At 39.1% G+C, this 16,399-nt stretch overlaps 1 protein-coding gene across 3 annotated transcripts; it reads left to right on the top strand.

Moving 5' to 3' along the window:
- The first annotated feature begins 10,177 nt into the window (after positions 1-10,177).
- LOC148842913 (E3 ubiquitin-protein ligase RGLG1-like) lies at positions 10,178-14,130 on the top strand. 3 transcript variants are annotated; one of them, XM_088958900.1, is made up of 12 exons: positions 10,178-10,400; positions 10,522-10,769; positions 11,122-11,203; positions 11,298-11,438; positions 11,550-11,663; positions 11,782-11,879; positions 11,988-12,064; positions 12,161-12,266; positions 12,355-12,482; positions 12,594-12,735; positions 12,934-12,990; positions 13,814-14,130. In XM_088958900.1, the coding sequence occupies exons 2-12, from the start codon at positions 10,665-10,667 to the stop codon at positions 13,892-13,894; spliced, it is 1,131 nt and encodes a 376-aa protein (XP_088815026.1). In that variant the 5' UTR covers positions 10,178-10,400; positions 10,522-10,664; the 3' UTR covers positions 13,895-14,130. The 3 variants fall into 3 exon arrangements, with proteins under 3 accessions (XP_088815026.1, XP_088815025.1, XP_088815027.1); XM_088958899.1 differs by having other exon boundaries at positions 10,214-10,429; XM_088958901.1 differs by lacking the exon at positions 12,934-12,990 and having other exon boundaries at positions 10,240-10,429.
- Positions 14,131-16,399: the final 2,269 nt, after the last annotated feature.

Here is a 16,399-nt window from a genome sequence, read left to right as displayed (position 1 = left end):
TTATCAGCTCGGCAAAAAATCAGTTCGCGGCATAAAAGACCACGAAATTTTAAAAACTCGGCAAAGAAACAGCTCGGGGAAGATGAGCAAGGGGAAAAAGACACTCCATTGCAAGAAACAGTACATTGGCAAAAAAAAAAATTTTACATGCCCGGAGCCACTTCTTCGCCATCGGAAGGCACTTCAACAACACCCGAAGGCCCTGCCTCTCCTTCAGAGTCCGGCTCGCCATCGGCAGCATTGGCCATCTCCTGAGTTATACGCGAAGTGGTTATGGCACTTACATCGAGGTCAGGGTATGTATTCCGGATCATCCACCGGCTCAACTTGAACCCCCTCCTGTAAGAATCCACCATCAAATCGTCAAAACACGGGGAGGCAATGTAGTCTTCAACTGCCTTCTTCTTGGCGTCTTCAATGCCTTGGGAAAAAATCTGTGTTCTCTCCCTGATGTCCTCCTGAAGATACTTGACTTGATGCTGCAAATCCAACTTCAAGTCCGCCATATACTTGACAACTACCCCCATGGCCTCGGCGTCACGCTGAGACCTCGCCTGTCTGGCCATCGCGACGCAACCAGCCTCTTCAGCAGCATAAGCAGCCACCTCAGCAGCCTGGGTATTTGCCTCTACAGCACGGAAAGCTTCTTCAGCAGCATGAGCGGCAGCCTCAGCAGCTCGCGCCTGTCGCGAGCTCCTCTCCACTTGGGCTGCCAAGGCATGAATCGAAGAATTCACCTACCAAAAGAAACAAGTGAGCAAATGACAGCAGAAGCAACAGAATAAAAAAGGAAGGCAGAATCTAACTTACCACCATGGCATGTGTTACGGCGCGGTGAGCGACCTGATTCAAGGGAAGATCGGTCCACGCCGTGACCTCCTCAGGGAAAGTAGCGTCCCTACTCTTCTGAAGAGCGTAGTTCGGCGTCAACACGCTCCTAAACTCCCCTTGAGCTCCCGAGCCTGAGGGCCCAGCCCGCGTATGAGCAGACCCGGAGTGAGCAGGAGCACTTGAGTACGTAGGAGCGCCCGTATGAGTGGTTTCAGCGTAAGGCGCCCCGATAGTCTCGTGCACAGGTGGAGTCACTTCGGGCTCCCTGGGCAGATCCTCTGGCGTATGGTCTGGGGCTTGGGGCTCCTCATCCAGAGGCAGCTCGGTACGAGTTCGCTTGGTGACCCGTTTCCTCCTCTTCATACCTTGGAACAAACGCCCCCCACGAGTTCTCTCCGCATCCATCACACCTACAGAAACGAGTTCGACATCAAAAAAAAAAAAAAGAACAAAGCAAACGAGCAACAACATAGCTAGAAACCTACCCGAACTCAGGCCGGCTGCAATAAGCTTGGCCTCCGTTAAGTAGTGGTGGCACTTTAAGCCTTGCCGTGCCCATTGCCGGAGACCCTTCACCGTCTCTTTGTCAAGAGTTACGCCCAAATCGGGAGCGGCCTCACCCCACCCGGTCTGAAAGGGCCATCCTTGTGCACTTCGCACGCCGAAGTAGTCCCGCTTCCAAGCCGGGACCTTATTAGGAAGATCGTGCAGAAGCTTGAAACCCTGGCGAGGAGAAAGGTAATACGCCCGTCTCCCCCCAAGAAGAGAACCCGCCTGTCTCTTGAGCATCAAGATAGAGGAGAATATCTCTAAGTCTAAGGGAAAGTTCTGCTCGCAAAAAAGGGAAATTGTCCCCACCAAGTTCCGAATAGAGTTCGGATGAAGCTGGCCAATGGTGACACCGAAGTGGTTTATGACTTCGACAAGAAGGGGATGGAAAGGAAGTCGCAACCCTGTAGCAAGCTGCTCTCGAAAAATCACGATCTCGTCGGGACCGTGTTCCCAAGGAAAGCTACCCGAAGGAATAAAATATGTGTACCCCCCAAGAAGATTGTAAGACAGAAGTATGGATTGAAGCCCCTCAGGCATCATGGTCGAAGGGCCAAACCGGTCTAGCATTCGACCTCGGCGGGAGGTAGACGCCAAACTGCCCGAAGCGACTCGACCTACTGGTTCGTAGTCCTCAAACTCCACCTCAGGATCACTGAGGCAGTCTGGGGACACGGCTCGGTTGGTGGAACCTACATCGGCCCTACTCGAAGAATCGCCTGAGCTATCAAAGCTAGACATTGGGGAAAAGACGAATTCAAGAAAGTACTCACCGGAAAGTTTGAAGAAAAACCAAAGAACCGTGAACTGTATAACTAGCCTTGACGCGAGCTGGAAAAGACTTGGACACGAGCTGAAAGGTTGGACGCGAACTCAGTAGACAAACCGCAGAAGTGACAACAACCAGGGTCCCCCACTATTTATTGCTACAGTAACCAAGAATCGACCGTGCAGACCGAAGACGATCCGACGACCCACGTTCTTACCGACCGCACAACCCTTAAGGTCGAGACGTGATTGGCGCACGTCTTTCCGAAAAAAGCGAAACGTCAGCGCGTCTTTTTGAAACCGACGTCGCTTCGACACGCGTCTTTTCGAAACTGACGCGCCGCACGTCTCCCTGACAGTTGACCGCGCACGTACAACAGTGGCGTGCCTTTTTGAAATGACCCGCTGTCACGTCCCAGCGGCGCGAATTGGTTTGAAATTTAAGACGCACGGTCACAACCACCAGCGTTCTTGAGTATGCACGTTTCCAGCCTTCTCGGAAACCGAAAGAACCCTAGCAAAAGCGTATCGTACAGTGAAGGTTCGAAGGACGGGACAAATCTACCAGCTACCTCGCGAAGACTCCCCGCACCATGGCAAGACCCCCGGCGCAAGGAGTGGGGGGCAATTGATGAATGAAGATTTGGCCTGACCTCTCTATTATGTGACACGTGGCAGAAACAACAGCTCGGCAAAAGGGGCCAAGCCTAGGCGGGAACAAGGGGACACACTTCGCCGAACTGACCCTTGTAACAACTCGGGATACACTTCGCCGAACTGACCCTTGTAACAGATCGGGATACACTTCGCCGAACTGACCCACCTTGTAACAGCTCGGGATACACTTCGCCGAAACTGCCACCTTGTAACAGCTCGGGATACACTTCGCCGAAACTGCCACCTTGTAACAGCTCGGGATACACTTCGCCGAACTGACCCACCTGGTAACAGCTCGGGATACACTTCGCTGAACCGACCCACCTTGTAACAGTTCGGGATACACCTCGGCGAAACTGACCTGCCCTATAGATACCTCCGAGCTCAAGACCGCCTCGCTCAGCACTTCGCATCACCTTCTGGGCACCAAAACCAAACAAGTTGTACCATGCCTGACACTAGGGAAGTCTGTGCCCGAGGGCGCCACGCTTGACTGACCTGGGATCTGACGTTTGGCAGTAACACTCTAAACGGCCACCTGCCACCGCCACTGACACCGCCATCTCCAGTTAGACGGTTAGGCAGTGACGGTTCTGTCTCAGCAGAAAGGACGACGACCGAATTGGCAAGCACAAGGGTAATCATACCCGATCTGACAAGGGCCTCGGGACGAGTACACGAAGTGACTATAAGAGCCCCCTACCCCCCGACAACGGAGGTATGCAAACTTTGCGCTATCTGGTACTACCTTGCTTTTGAAGGATTCTAACTTGAGCTTCGGAGCCTCTACACCGGATTCCCCCCGAAGCTTTCCCATCTCCTCCGTTTTAGGTTCCCTGCTACCTCATTCGGAAGCAAGGCAGCGGACAGCTAAGACCAACCGGATCGCGCTCCATCAGATTCTAATAAAGAGTGTCTACTTAACTATGTTAAAAATTTCAAAAGAAATTGAGAAATGATTACAATTATCAAACTTAATTCACTGGAGATTTCAACAACAGTAAAAAACTTGAGGAGAGGTTTCAAACAATTTGCCCTAAAAAATAATAACGCCAATTCTTGATTGGCTCATTGGCTGCCTATTTTATTATCCATCCGAACCATTATTTATATATCGTAAACTCGCAATAAAAAAATAGACACATCGATTGGTAGAATTGGGTCTTGCTTTGGACATGGTGGGCCATCAGCTTGGAAGAATCAGAATCAAATTCACAACTGATACATTGAAACAAAGGCCTGTCCTACGCTGGGTCCGATTGGTTTTGTTTCTGGTCCGTTGGGTCTATATATCCGGCTTATTGAAAATGCTCATTAGCAGGAAGGACTCTATGCAAGTATGGAATTCTTAGTTGCTTCGTTTGTTTGATGTATTGTTATTCCACAATATTTGTATTAGGTAAGAAAACATTTTAATCCAATTCAGAAATTAAGTCCAGATTTGATTAAGAATCAGTTGTTACAACAAACGCTACACCTGGCCAACTTACTAGTAGGGGTGTTCATGGTCTAGACCACAAGACCGCACCGAATCAAAACATAATTAGCAGTTTGGTCTGATTTAGCCTTAAAATGGTTTGGTTTGTTAAGCAACTTCCTCAAACCGTATCTTTTTTTTTTGTTTGGTTTGATTTTTAAATTTTAGAAATTAGACCAAACTGTAAACCGTATTAAACGAAATTATTAATAATATATTTATTAATATATTAATATAATACATATGTTTGAGAATGTATGTATGTTTTTATTTACCATTTCATGCGTTTGTTTCAATTTTTAACTTGTAATTTGATGCCCAAGGAATTGCTTATGTTTGACAAAGGCTGAGTGTAATTTATATAATAGCAATAAGTGGTAATTTTTAACATTTCAATTTGATATTTGAATTATATTTGTTATTTATGTAGGTATGCTTGTTATTTGAGCTTTCTAATTGGGTTAAGCTCAATAGAATGGCCCAAACCGTATTAGAAATTGGACCAAACCGTATAATACCATTTGGTTTGGAGACACATAAAATTGTAGAAATCAAAATTGACAGAATTTCCTATTGAAGTTGAAAAAAATATAAGAATTAGCATCGAAGAAGAAGAGGAGTCTCGTAAAGAGAACATTATTGTGGCTTGGAATACTGTTTTTTATGAAAAAATGGTTCTAAACAAATAGGGGTTTTCTGGAACACCATTTTTTTCTGACGTGGCGCTGATGTGTTGCCGTTTTCTGGAGCAACGACATCAATGCCAAACAGACGCAATGTATATATCCCTCCCATGACTTCCAAAAAGGAGAGATATTTTAGGTAAAATCTATAACTTTAGGGACCCTTGCTTGTAGGAATGGCAACCGGGTGGGTTTGGGGCGGGGCACCCCCTCCCTGTCCCCGCCCCGAAGTCATGATACCTTGCCTCGTACCCGCCCCATCCCCGGTGGTGGGGCGGGTTCGGGGCGGGGCATCCATTCCCCGTTGGGGACGGAGAATCCCCGAATTTTCCCCGCTCCAAGGCAATTACTTTAAAACTATCCATTTTATGGACAATTTATACATAGGACATAGGAATTTGGAGGTATTTTAGAATTAAATTATAATACTTTAGGGGTAATTCAAAAATAAAATAATGGGATCTTAAGATTTTAAAAATTTAAGGAAAACTTAGAGATATTTTAAATATCAATATTAAACCTAGAGATATTTTACTAATTTACCTTCGAATTCGGGGAATTATATACAGAACTCATCCCCGCCCCGTATCCAGTTCAGGAAAAAATTATTTTCCCCCATCCTCATACCCGGTTCAGGGAAAAATTATTTTTCCCGTCTCTATCCCTGCCCCATCCTTGTTTAAGGTTGGGGAAAACCCACCCCATTCAGGGTGGGGCAGGGCAAAGCCCCGATTTTATGGGAAAAATTGCCATCCCTACTTGCTTGGGTCAGAATGTTATAAAAAAAATGGATTTAATAACTATCCATTTGGTGATTAAATTTTCAACATATTTATGTCATTATGTGTACCCAACTTGTTGTCCATCTCAAGTTTCTTTCCACCCAACAGAACTAGTAAATGGAAAGGGATTGACCAAAGCCTATGCATGGCTTTCACTTCTGTAAATGGACTTATTGCCGTTAGTGGGTCAGGTATTATCAATTCACAGGGTGCTAATTGGTGGGATCAGTCATGTAGATATCATATATATTTTCGGAAAGTGAATATTGTCCTTCCAGTATTGTTCAGAGACAGTGAGAGAGGCACTCATGTACAGGTGTCAATTGGACTGGATTCGGTCCAATTTGATTCGGGCTAATATGAGTCCATTACAAATGCATCAGGTTCAATCCAATCTAATGAATACTCTGGACTATTTTGGACCAGTCCACAATTTAATATTTAGACCATTCAATCTTTTTAAATTGGCTTTAATTTAGATTGATTCTAATTCAAATTTGGTCCATTGGCACTTGTATTCTTATCTTTTATGAGTGGACTGGATATTGATTCAATGCAACTTAATCCAATAAGAATCCATTCCATATAGACCAAATCCAATCCAATCCAATAAATACTTTGGACCATTAAATCTGGACTGGTCCAATTTAATATATATTATTAGCCCATCCAATCCATCCAAGTTGATTTTGATTTAGACGGGTCCAACCCAAAGCCAGTCCACGTTAACACCTCCACCTCAGTGATCTGATTCTTCGAGTCTCTTTCTCATGGCTAAACTATTTATTAGAGTCATCTGTTCTTTGCACATATGATGGCCTTCTCTCGTGTTCTAACTAATCCACGCCACAAAACATTCCATTACCCTCTCTTTCCCCCCTTTTTCCTGTTTGAATTAAAATGCTGATAAATCAACCAGAAACGATGTAATGACGATTCTAAAATAAGAGAGCTGACATCTTTTGGGCTGAGTTCTGCGGTTTCTCCAAAGTAGGCTGAAATTTTAACGCTTGTGTTTTTTCTCCTTACGCTGTGTTTGGAAACGATGTAAATAAGTGTGAATGCAAATATGTAGAGTGTAAAACGGTTCATATAAATTGCAAAGTTGAGTTAATTTTGCATCGACAAATTTATCTTATTACCAATAAACAGATTTTGACTGTAATGGATGCAAACACGAATTTCAATAAAGTATATGCCTTATTTTTATCAAAAGCCCACTTGAATGTAAATCTACTTTATTATTGATGTACTTTTGCATCTTATTAACAATATAAATATGTATTGGAAAGTGTGTTTTTTATCATTTGTTAATACATAAATGTAATGTTACAGGCAAAAGTGAACCAAAATACAAATTTACCCTGAATCGAGATTTACTCCATTTGCATCATTTCCAAACACAACCTTAGAAAAACCATTCCATTCAAAGAGAAGAATGGACACAAATAAACTATACGACCAAGCAACCGGGAAACAAAATACAGCATACAGTTACCCTCTACACTTGCATCCCTAATCTGCTAAGAGTTCAATCTCATTTTGCTTACTCACTTACTTTTGATCTGATTATAGATGCGAACGTTCCTTCTCTGTTTGAAAAACCCAGTGATGGGAGACAGGTTGGTGATGATGTTTCAAAAATTAGAAAAGTGTTAATACGTGATGCTTATAATGTCCATTGGTAATTATCAACACGAGAGGATAACATGAGCATGTAGCGAACAGGTTTGGTAAAGCTCCCCTATATATAATCATCCATCTTAACTAATATTCTAATCTAAAGGCTAAGATGTAATATGTATGCTACACTTAATTAAATGAGTTGACTGTTCAACCCAAAAGGTTGAACTGTTGACCCAGAAATAGGTGGCCAAAAGAATGTTGAATCTGTCATTTTCCACAATAATTAGGGTTAAAATTGTCACTTTTCATTTCAGTCTAACAAAGGATTGAATAAGTAAACTGGTTGCAAATTATAGGGGTGTTTTAGTAAACGACCCTAGATTAAATAATAAAAATCTAAAAAAGGTACCTATATAAAAATACAAAAAAAAAAGAAGAAAAACTGGATGCCCCTAATGTTATAGATTCATCATATGAAACAAAAATATGTAAATAAATGAAAAATATTATTATTAAGGGTAAATTATTGAAGCCTCCCCTAAAGTTTCTGACCGTTGCTAAAACCTCCCCTGAAGTTTGGTTATTGCAATCACCTCACTTTAACTTTTTGGTACAGTTTCAATTAAACCCCCTCTGTTAGAAATCTCTAACAAGAGATATGAAAATGTCCAATATAACCATGCAATTACTATTGAGACTGGTTTCTATAGACAAAATAATACAAACTTTATAAACAACAAGAAATGGATAATTTAAAGTTGTAACTTTCCCTTTGAACAATTGATATGAAGGGAAATTTGAAAAATAAATCAATTTCAGAAGAAAAATTGGAAGGATTTAGGCTAGTGATGCATAAGAAGAGAAAATTTGGAAAATAAATATTTTGGTCAAAAGTAAACGTATGGGTATTTTGGACATTTGTATGCCTCTTTTTAGAAGATTCTAAGAAAGGGGATCTACTTGCAACTAATCAACTATGTTAGAAAATTCAATAGGTGATTGCAATTACTAAACTTCAAAGGAGGTTTTAGCAATGATTCAAGCAGCCAAATCATGACCAAATCAACATTTTTATTTTGTAAGCAAATGATTTGGAGGTAGGGACCTTGAAAGCTTGGTTGGCTGACAAATCAAAGAGGATTTTTTTTCTTTTTATCTTTTTTTGGTAAAAAGACAACTCAGTGAGTTCGACCAGCTGGTTTTGTGCATAAAAAAATTAATGGTTCCAAGGAAGGGAAATCATGTCATGGCCAACCCAAAAGTTTCAAAGGCATAAATGAAGGTCTTGATTGTTGTTTTACAGATTGAAGAATCAATATTATTGGATGGTACCAAAAAATATCGTATAATTTGGCAAGTCTTTTCAGGAAGATTTTTCAACAGCCTACATGGTCTTTGGTGCATCTTTTCGTGTGGACTGTCGGTTTTTTAGAAGTTTGAAAACCTATATTTTCATCTTTTTTTCATTTGGTTGGAAAAAGATACAGCTGTCGAAAAATGCAACATTGAAAGATGTGAAAAGCCTGTTTCAGGCTATTTTTGGAAAACTCCGATTGGAGCTTCTCGACTTATTTCGTCTTGTCTTTGTGCAGAAACACACACCTCCAACCAAATCGGTTGTGGGCTGTCAAGATCTTAATGTAAAAACCCATTATGTTTTTTGGCTGTTAGATCTTCTAAAAGATCTTTAAACAAAGACTTGCCAAATGGTAATGAGTTTTTGGGTATTGTCTTTAAAAAGTTCTAAATAGTTTGATAAGTATTCAAGTCTATCATGATCTGCATAGCTGTTAAATGAAAGACTTTAGGCTCAGTTTGAAAAGAATACAAACATAAATATGTACAATATAAATACATATAAAATAATACAAAATACAAAGTTTTGCACTCTACATATTTGCATTTGTACTCCTTCCAAACGGAGCCTTAGGTGCAAAAATGATAGGAAGCTTCATTTGAAGCTTCTATATTTTTGGCCATTTTGGACTTCCATGAACTTTTTAGGACATAATCTTTCTCACTTCCTATCTTTCATTGTCAAACAGAGGAAGACCAAATTTTGGTCTTCCAATCTTTGAAAAGCTCGAAAGTTAACATGAAAAAACTTGCCAAACACCTATATATAGTTATCAATTTTTTTGGGTTTATATAGTTATCAATTTCATGAGTTGTAAGAAACTTCAAATCCAATTCCGGGAAATTAATTAAAATGAAAATCATGTTATTTGGCATTGAAAACTGAAGCAAAAAAGTTAAAACAATTTGTTGAAATTTTGGGTTATTTGCCTATTTGGCAATAAGGCTCAGTTTGAAAGGAATATAAATGCAAATAAATAGAGTGCAAAATCTCGTATTTTATATATATTTGCACTGTACATATTATACTCCTTCCAAACTAAGCCTAATATTAGGTTTGTTTTGATAAAAAAAATGCGAGAAAATAGAAAGTGGAGGTGAACTTCTTAAGAACTTTATCTCCATCTCTATTTCCTGTATTTCCTCATATTTCTCATATTTTCTATCAAACAAAATACATCCAAATTTAATTAATTATTAGAGCTATTTAAAATTTTTTACTTGCATTAATACACGTCCAAATCATGGTAGGTACGGTGTCCTATCCAAACAACTAAAATTACTTACAATAAATCATAAATTCTCTATCTACCTCTACAATTAATGTTCTTGAATTTCCAACGAAACATAACTGAAATTCCAGTTAATTTCGTTTTGTCGTATCCAAACGAAACACGTAAGATCAAAGACCATTACAAACCTTAATCACTACTCAATTAGTCTGCAGTTTAATTAAGAGGTGAAGGTGAAGCCGCTCACATCTTCTTCGTCCTCGCATTGTTTGATCAGTGATCACTCGTTCTCTCCACTCCCACGCTACGCGCAATTCTGTTTCAGGCCGACCCGCTGGCCTTTACCCCTTAGTTTAAAAGTTGGAGCTAGAATTCCTAATTGTCCGTACCTTTGCGGTTTAGTTCTCTCAGGGCTGCTTTCTACAACGAGAGGAGTTTGGTCAGTAAGCTAAAAGCTGCTAGATTCTGGTGATGAAACCAAGTTGTTTTTTAACTTTTTATCCGTCTCTCTCTCTCTCTTCGTTTGATATTGTTCTTATGGTGCTGGATTTCCTTTGTAGGTGATTTGTTGCGTGTCAAGCTTGCTTGGTTTCGCTTCGTCTTCTTCTTCTTCTTCATGATCATCTTCTTCTTGCTGTTGAAGTAGATCTAGAAAACCCAGATTTGTTAATCATCAGACGGTTTCATTCTAATACTACAGATCATGAATAGAGTTCTGAAAGTGTTCAGTTCTATGTTCTCGAAACTCAAACGATTGCTGCGGGGGAGTAATTCAAGGATAACCAATTGCTACGATTCACTGGAAGAGGTTAGACCCCATAATCATATACTTATTCTTAGATGTTTTACATTGAATATACTATGTTTTTGTTTACTTGGGAGCTGAATTCTTGGGTATGCTAGCTACCACTGATCAGAGCCATCGTTACTTGGCCATTAATCAAGCATACGATGACTATGCTACCAGAGATGCAGTGGTCTCTGGGAATTCTTCTTGGTCTGACTTTGCAATGGATGCTTGCTTGACATTTATGCATCCAGTGGGTTCTCTCTGATCATTGAAATGCCGTTAAAGACTTTGTGGTCGCCATTGTTATTAGCTTCTGTCTAGTACTGATGGTGTTTAACAAAGATGGTTTCATCAATTTGCATCCCTTTAGGTCCCTGAGGTTCTTGAATTTCTTGGACTTGAGTCTAATCTCATTGTCGGCATCGATTTCACAAAGAGCAACGAGTGGGAAGGTTTGGCTTTGGCCTCATCTCTCTGTGCTTTTGAACTTGTTTTGAGCGGTGGGCAATATGTGCTAATTAAACGTTTCTTGATGAAAACCTGCAGGTGTAAATTCATTCAGCCAGAGAAGCCTGCATCATATTGGAATCACTCAAAATCCCTACCAACAAGCATTAACTATTATCGGAAGAACAATAACTCCATTCGACAAGGAGGTCTTGATCCCTTGTTTTGGATTTGGAGATGGTAGTTTCTTGACTAACTAGCTAGTTGATCAAAATTTGTTGGGTAACGTTATTTAGACATTAGCTAGAGATATCATGGATGAACATCTGCTGTTTCTATATTTGTTGACAGTATCAACACTGGATGAAAGTGTCTTCAATTTTAACCCAGAAAACGAACCATGTTTCGGATTTGATGAAATGTTGGCTCGATACAATGAAATAGTCCCTCAGCTTCGACTGGCAGGTTGCTATATTCGGCTAACCGTTGTTGTCTTTACATCATTCTAGAGGTTTCTGGTTCGGAATTTTGATCAGATGACACAGGCACAGCTGATGGTTTTCTGTTTAATTTCTTGTGGCAGAACCAACGTCATTTGCACCTATCATCGAAATGGCTGTGGGTATCGTTGAGAGAAGTGGCGGTGACCACCATGTTTTACTGATAATTTCGGATGGACAGGTATGTATCTTCGATCTCATCTGGGGTACTTTACAAATTTGTGGGTTCTAGCTATTGTATTGTTTGTGGAAGCAAGGAATCTAGACAATTCAAAACTTGGTTTCACAGGTAGACAGAAGATCCAATGTGGGGAGTGGCCGGTTGAGCCCACATGATAAGACAGTGGAAGCAATTGTACAAGCTAGGTAATGACTGATGATTAATTATTTCCTTCACAGACTTGTCCTTAATTTGGCAACTACTCCTCAATCTTCTGCACCGCATCTTCTTCCTTGCTGCAGCGCATACCCATTGTCGATTGTTGCAGTTGGAGTGGGAGATGGGCCATGGGACGTGATGAGGGAATTTGCAAACGATATCCCTGATAAGGCCACTGGTAATTTCCAGGTATATTTAATTTCAGTACAGCTGATAGCTAGGCGGCATTCAAACTTCAATAAATCCTTGTTCTTATTGCTCTTTTGTTGTCCATCAGTTCGTGAATTTTACAGAAATCATATCAAGGAATATACCCAATTACAGGAAAGAGATAGAGTTTGCTCAAGCGGCCTTGAAGGGAATAGTTTTGCATCATGAGGAATTGACTAGGCTTGAGATATTGGGGTATACTAATTGAGCATCTCTTCAGTGCTAGCTCTTTTCTATATGAGATATGATGTCCTAATTAAATTTTAACTTGTAATTCCTCCTTCTGTCTCATGCTTAATTAAACAGTTTTCCAAGAGGGGGAGCTCCAGCTACAGATCCTTTGCCTACACCCCTTCATCATCATTATTTTGAGGGATCAAATTTGCAGCCAACTGCACCTTCTGTGCAACCTGAAACAAGCAACTCCTTTCAGTCCTTTGACCACTCGGTAACCCATTTCCCTTGCTTAATTTATTCCTTTCTATCCTATATTATTTTATGGATTCTTGTGTTGAAACTTGAAACAAGTTGTCTGTTTTCTTTTCTGATTTGTTTGCAATTTTTTTCTTCTTGAGTTATGCAACTCTTTAAGATAGAGTATTAAAATGCTAACTTGTCTTGACTGACTTTGATGGACAATGGACAGACTTGCCCCATTTGCCTTTCTAATCCCAGAAACATGGCGTTTAATTGTGGGCATCAGGTAATGCATGCAGCTTTGCAATTTAGTAGGAGCCATTTGGTAAATCTTTTTGTGTGGTCTTGGACTCTTGGGCTACTTTTCCTATTTAACAATAAAAGACAAAAGACTAAAATACCTATACCCTAAAAAAACTCATGAAGCCTAAAATTGTAAATATCTGGAAGCTTCATTTAACAGTTCTGTAGATAATGGTAGATTAGGATAGGGATGCAAACGGATCGAATTGGATTCAAATTAGGGTTTATCCAAATCCGTTAAGGGGAGATCCATAAATATGGATTTGAATTTGAACCCAATGAAACTGTCCGATTTTCAGATCTGTCCGATTTGATATGTTTTTCTTAAATAAATTATTAAAAGAAAAATAAAATATATATAACAATTTAAATAAGAAAATACAAAAACACAAATATCTTTTAACTATTTTCGTCATATATATACATGTTTTTATAAAAAAATAAATTACATATATATTGTATTTATATAAATAAATAAATAACATATATATATTGGATCGGATAAAAGTGATCTAAATATAATCGAATCCTATTATCCAATCTGAATCGGGAAAATCCAAATTCGACAAAATAGGATCGGATCGTGATCCAATCCATTACGATCCCATCCATTTGCACCCCTGTACTAGAATACTTATCAAACGATCTATATCTTTAAATACAAACCCTGAAAATTCATTACATCTTTTGGCTATCTATCTAGACTATCGGAAGATTTTGTAAAAAATGTTACCAAATGGCACCCAACTCTAATTCACTCTGCCTGATTACTGGAAACTTTATACATTCTTAATTTATTTTGGCAGACATGTGGCGAGTGTGGACGGAGGATCAACAATTGCCCAATCTGTAGGATCCCAATTGGAAGTAGATTAAGGCTCTACTGAGTGGCGGGTTACATTACATATACCAAGTGATGCACTATTGCTACACAGATACTGCATGCAGCACATCGCATTTTTGTTTTGTTTTCTGTTTTAATTTTGTCTGGGTGAGGATACTTGTTTAAACTGTAAATTATGTGTTATCTTCTGAGTGTTACATATATTTAGATTGTAATCTGACGATGGCGGTGGCGTATTTGGTTACAATTGGGTGTATATAGATTATAGTCATACCACCATCCTTTGGGTACAGCTATATATATGCCTGTGAGCTAAAAGTATTTTCGGATCCTTTAATTTTACTGCGTGGGCTGGGGGAATTTGAAATGTAGACTTTGATACACACTTGACTGGTAGCAATAATGTTTTCAATCCACCATTGACCTGGCCGGTCGAATAGTTTTAACTGTCATTCGGCCAGGATTTTAGGTTCGGTTTAGCTAAGATCCATCGGACAGTTAAAAACCGATGGATTGGTCAAAGCCCATTTGATTATAGATCTATTTGATCTGATGATTGGGTTGTGGGTTGTACATTCAATGCATGTAAAATTTTTGGAGGCCTTAACTTTGCATTTTAATGTCCAATTGAGATAATTTGTTTTTCTTTTTTTTTATTTTGAATAAATTTTTAAGATCTATACATTCCAAATTGCCTTAGTATTTGTACGAAAAAACCTTTTTTTGACCTCAAATTACAATTATTAATATTTTTTATAAATAAAAAATAAAAAAACTAAATTAACAAACATAAATTAAATATAAAATAATATATATAATATATCTAAAACACATTTATACATTATTTATTGTTAAAATATAGCACAGTCTGAACCATTCGTCCGGACAGTTGAATCGATGACCCGTGACCCAAATGCCTTAGGGTCGATTTTTAAAACATTGGGCTAACAATTATTTTAATGGGTCGGGTCAGATTTGCAAGTTTGACGACACGCAATAAGTTACCTACATAATGTAGCTTCAACTTAACCACCAAACTGCTCTCGTTTTTGAAAGCAGGCCAGAGAAATAGACCGTTAGGTATGGAGAATAAGGATTTGTTACTGCACGCACTTCAAAATTTAGGGGAGTGATTAGGGCATATCCCATTTTTTACAGGGGTACAAATGGACTTGAACATGATTAGAATACAAATCTGATTCTATTTTGTCAGATTCCGATATTTTTTATTGGACTTTTGGATTGAGTCAGATCGAATAATAGGATTATTTTATGTTTTTCTTCATATAGACTGTCATGTTTTTTCTTTTTAGTAATTTGTTAAATTTTATAGAAATTAAATCGAATCGTAACATATACTAATATTCGACATTTTTAATGAATTTGAATTTGAATCGGCCTTTCTGAGATTCACTTGAAAAGGTTGAATATAAGATTTATTTTATCAGATCAGATTTGGATATAGCCCAATTCAAATCTAATCCAATTCATTTGCATCTCTATCATCACATAACTGCAAAAAACAAATTTTTTTTTTTTTTCGTTATCATAGAAGTGGGCAGTTGGGTTCTTGTCTCTTAAGGATGTGCTCTTAAAGGAATATCTTTTTAATTTATTTTAAGAATTGGCTTTATCCACTAAGCAGAAGAGAGTTACAATTAAAAATGAAAGAGGGCATTGAACAAGTGATTGCAAGCTGCTTCATAAGTTGGCAAAATTTGCTCTCTCTTGTAATCATACAATTTCTTGATCCTTGCCATCAAGAGAAGTGTAATGGATGATTGGATGTACCCAAATCACTCCCCTACTGAAACTAATAGTCTAAGAAGTTGGGATTGAAATCTGTCATTGTCAATAATTCAGATCTCCCACGCATAAGAATCCTACCCACACCAATCCACATGATACTATATAACATGCAAATATAGGAGATGTTCTCAATGTAAAGTTATAATGAGGCATGGGCCTTATTTCAAGAATTGACTTTCAAAATGGGCTCCACCGCATCCCCTTAAATGTTAAACGTGGGTAGAGTTATTGTAGGTAGGAGATCCGAACTGCATTGTCGAATGGGCTTGTCTGAGTTTGGTTTTAATTAGAGATCCTTGAATGTCTGCAATGACTAATTACGGTTTGATTTAGGGGATGTTTGGAACCGTGGCCAATCACATCGGATCCACATAGGCATTTCAACAAACGCCCATATATATGAATTTTTGGTTCAAGCGTTTATTGAAAAATCGGGCATGCCTCGTAAATCAGAACTCCACCGAATCACGTTTCATGCATCGGTGAACCGTTGCCCCCTAACGGTTGACTAATGTGTATCCTATTTGGTGCTTACCTATCAGCATATACATGAAAAACGGTGATGAAAATCACCTTACCAAACAGCATAGTATTATTCACTGTCTATGTGACAGAAATTTTTTTTATGAAAAACAGATCTTAGAAGCATTGACGTTTTTTCTTGAAAATCAGTCCCAAAAAGCGCTTACGCTTCCAAACACTTACTTAATTTGTCATCTTTTTTTTTTATAATAAACAT

This window comes from Nelumbo lutea, chromosome 8 (assembly GCF_056320005.1).
Source record: "Nelumbo lutea isolate HS-2025 chromosome 8, American lotus-T2T, whole genome shotgun sequence".
Lineage (NCBI taxonomy): Eukaryota > Viridiplantae > Streptophyta > Magnoliopsida > Proteales > Nelumbonaceae > Nelumbo > Nelumbo lutea.
The sequence above is the reverse complement of the archived record's forward strand: the minus strand, read 5'-3'. Positions and strand labels throughout refer to the sequence as shown.

What these genes read in the sequence shown, in the direction of transcription:
- LOC148842913 (XM_088958900.1), top strand. Translation starts at nt 10,665, where the DNA reads ATGAATAGAGTTCTGAAAGTGTTCAGTTCTATGTTCTCGAAACTCAAA. An exon ending in GCTACGATTCACTGGAAGAG is followed by an intron (nt 10,770 to 11,121) that starts GTTAGACCCCAT and finishes GCATCCCTTTAG; the next exon opens with GTCCCTGAGGTTCTTGAATT. An exon ending in CGTTTAATTGTGGGCATCAG is followed by an intron (nt 12,991 to 13,813) that starts GTAATGCATGCA and finishes TTATTTTGGCAG; the next exon opens with ACATGTGGCGAGTGTGGACG.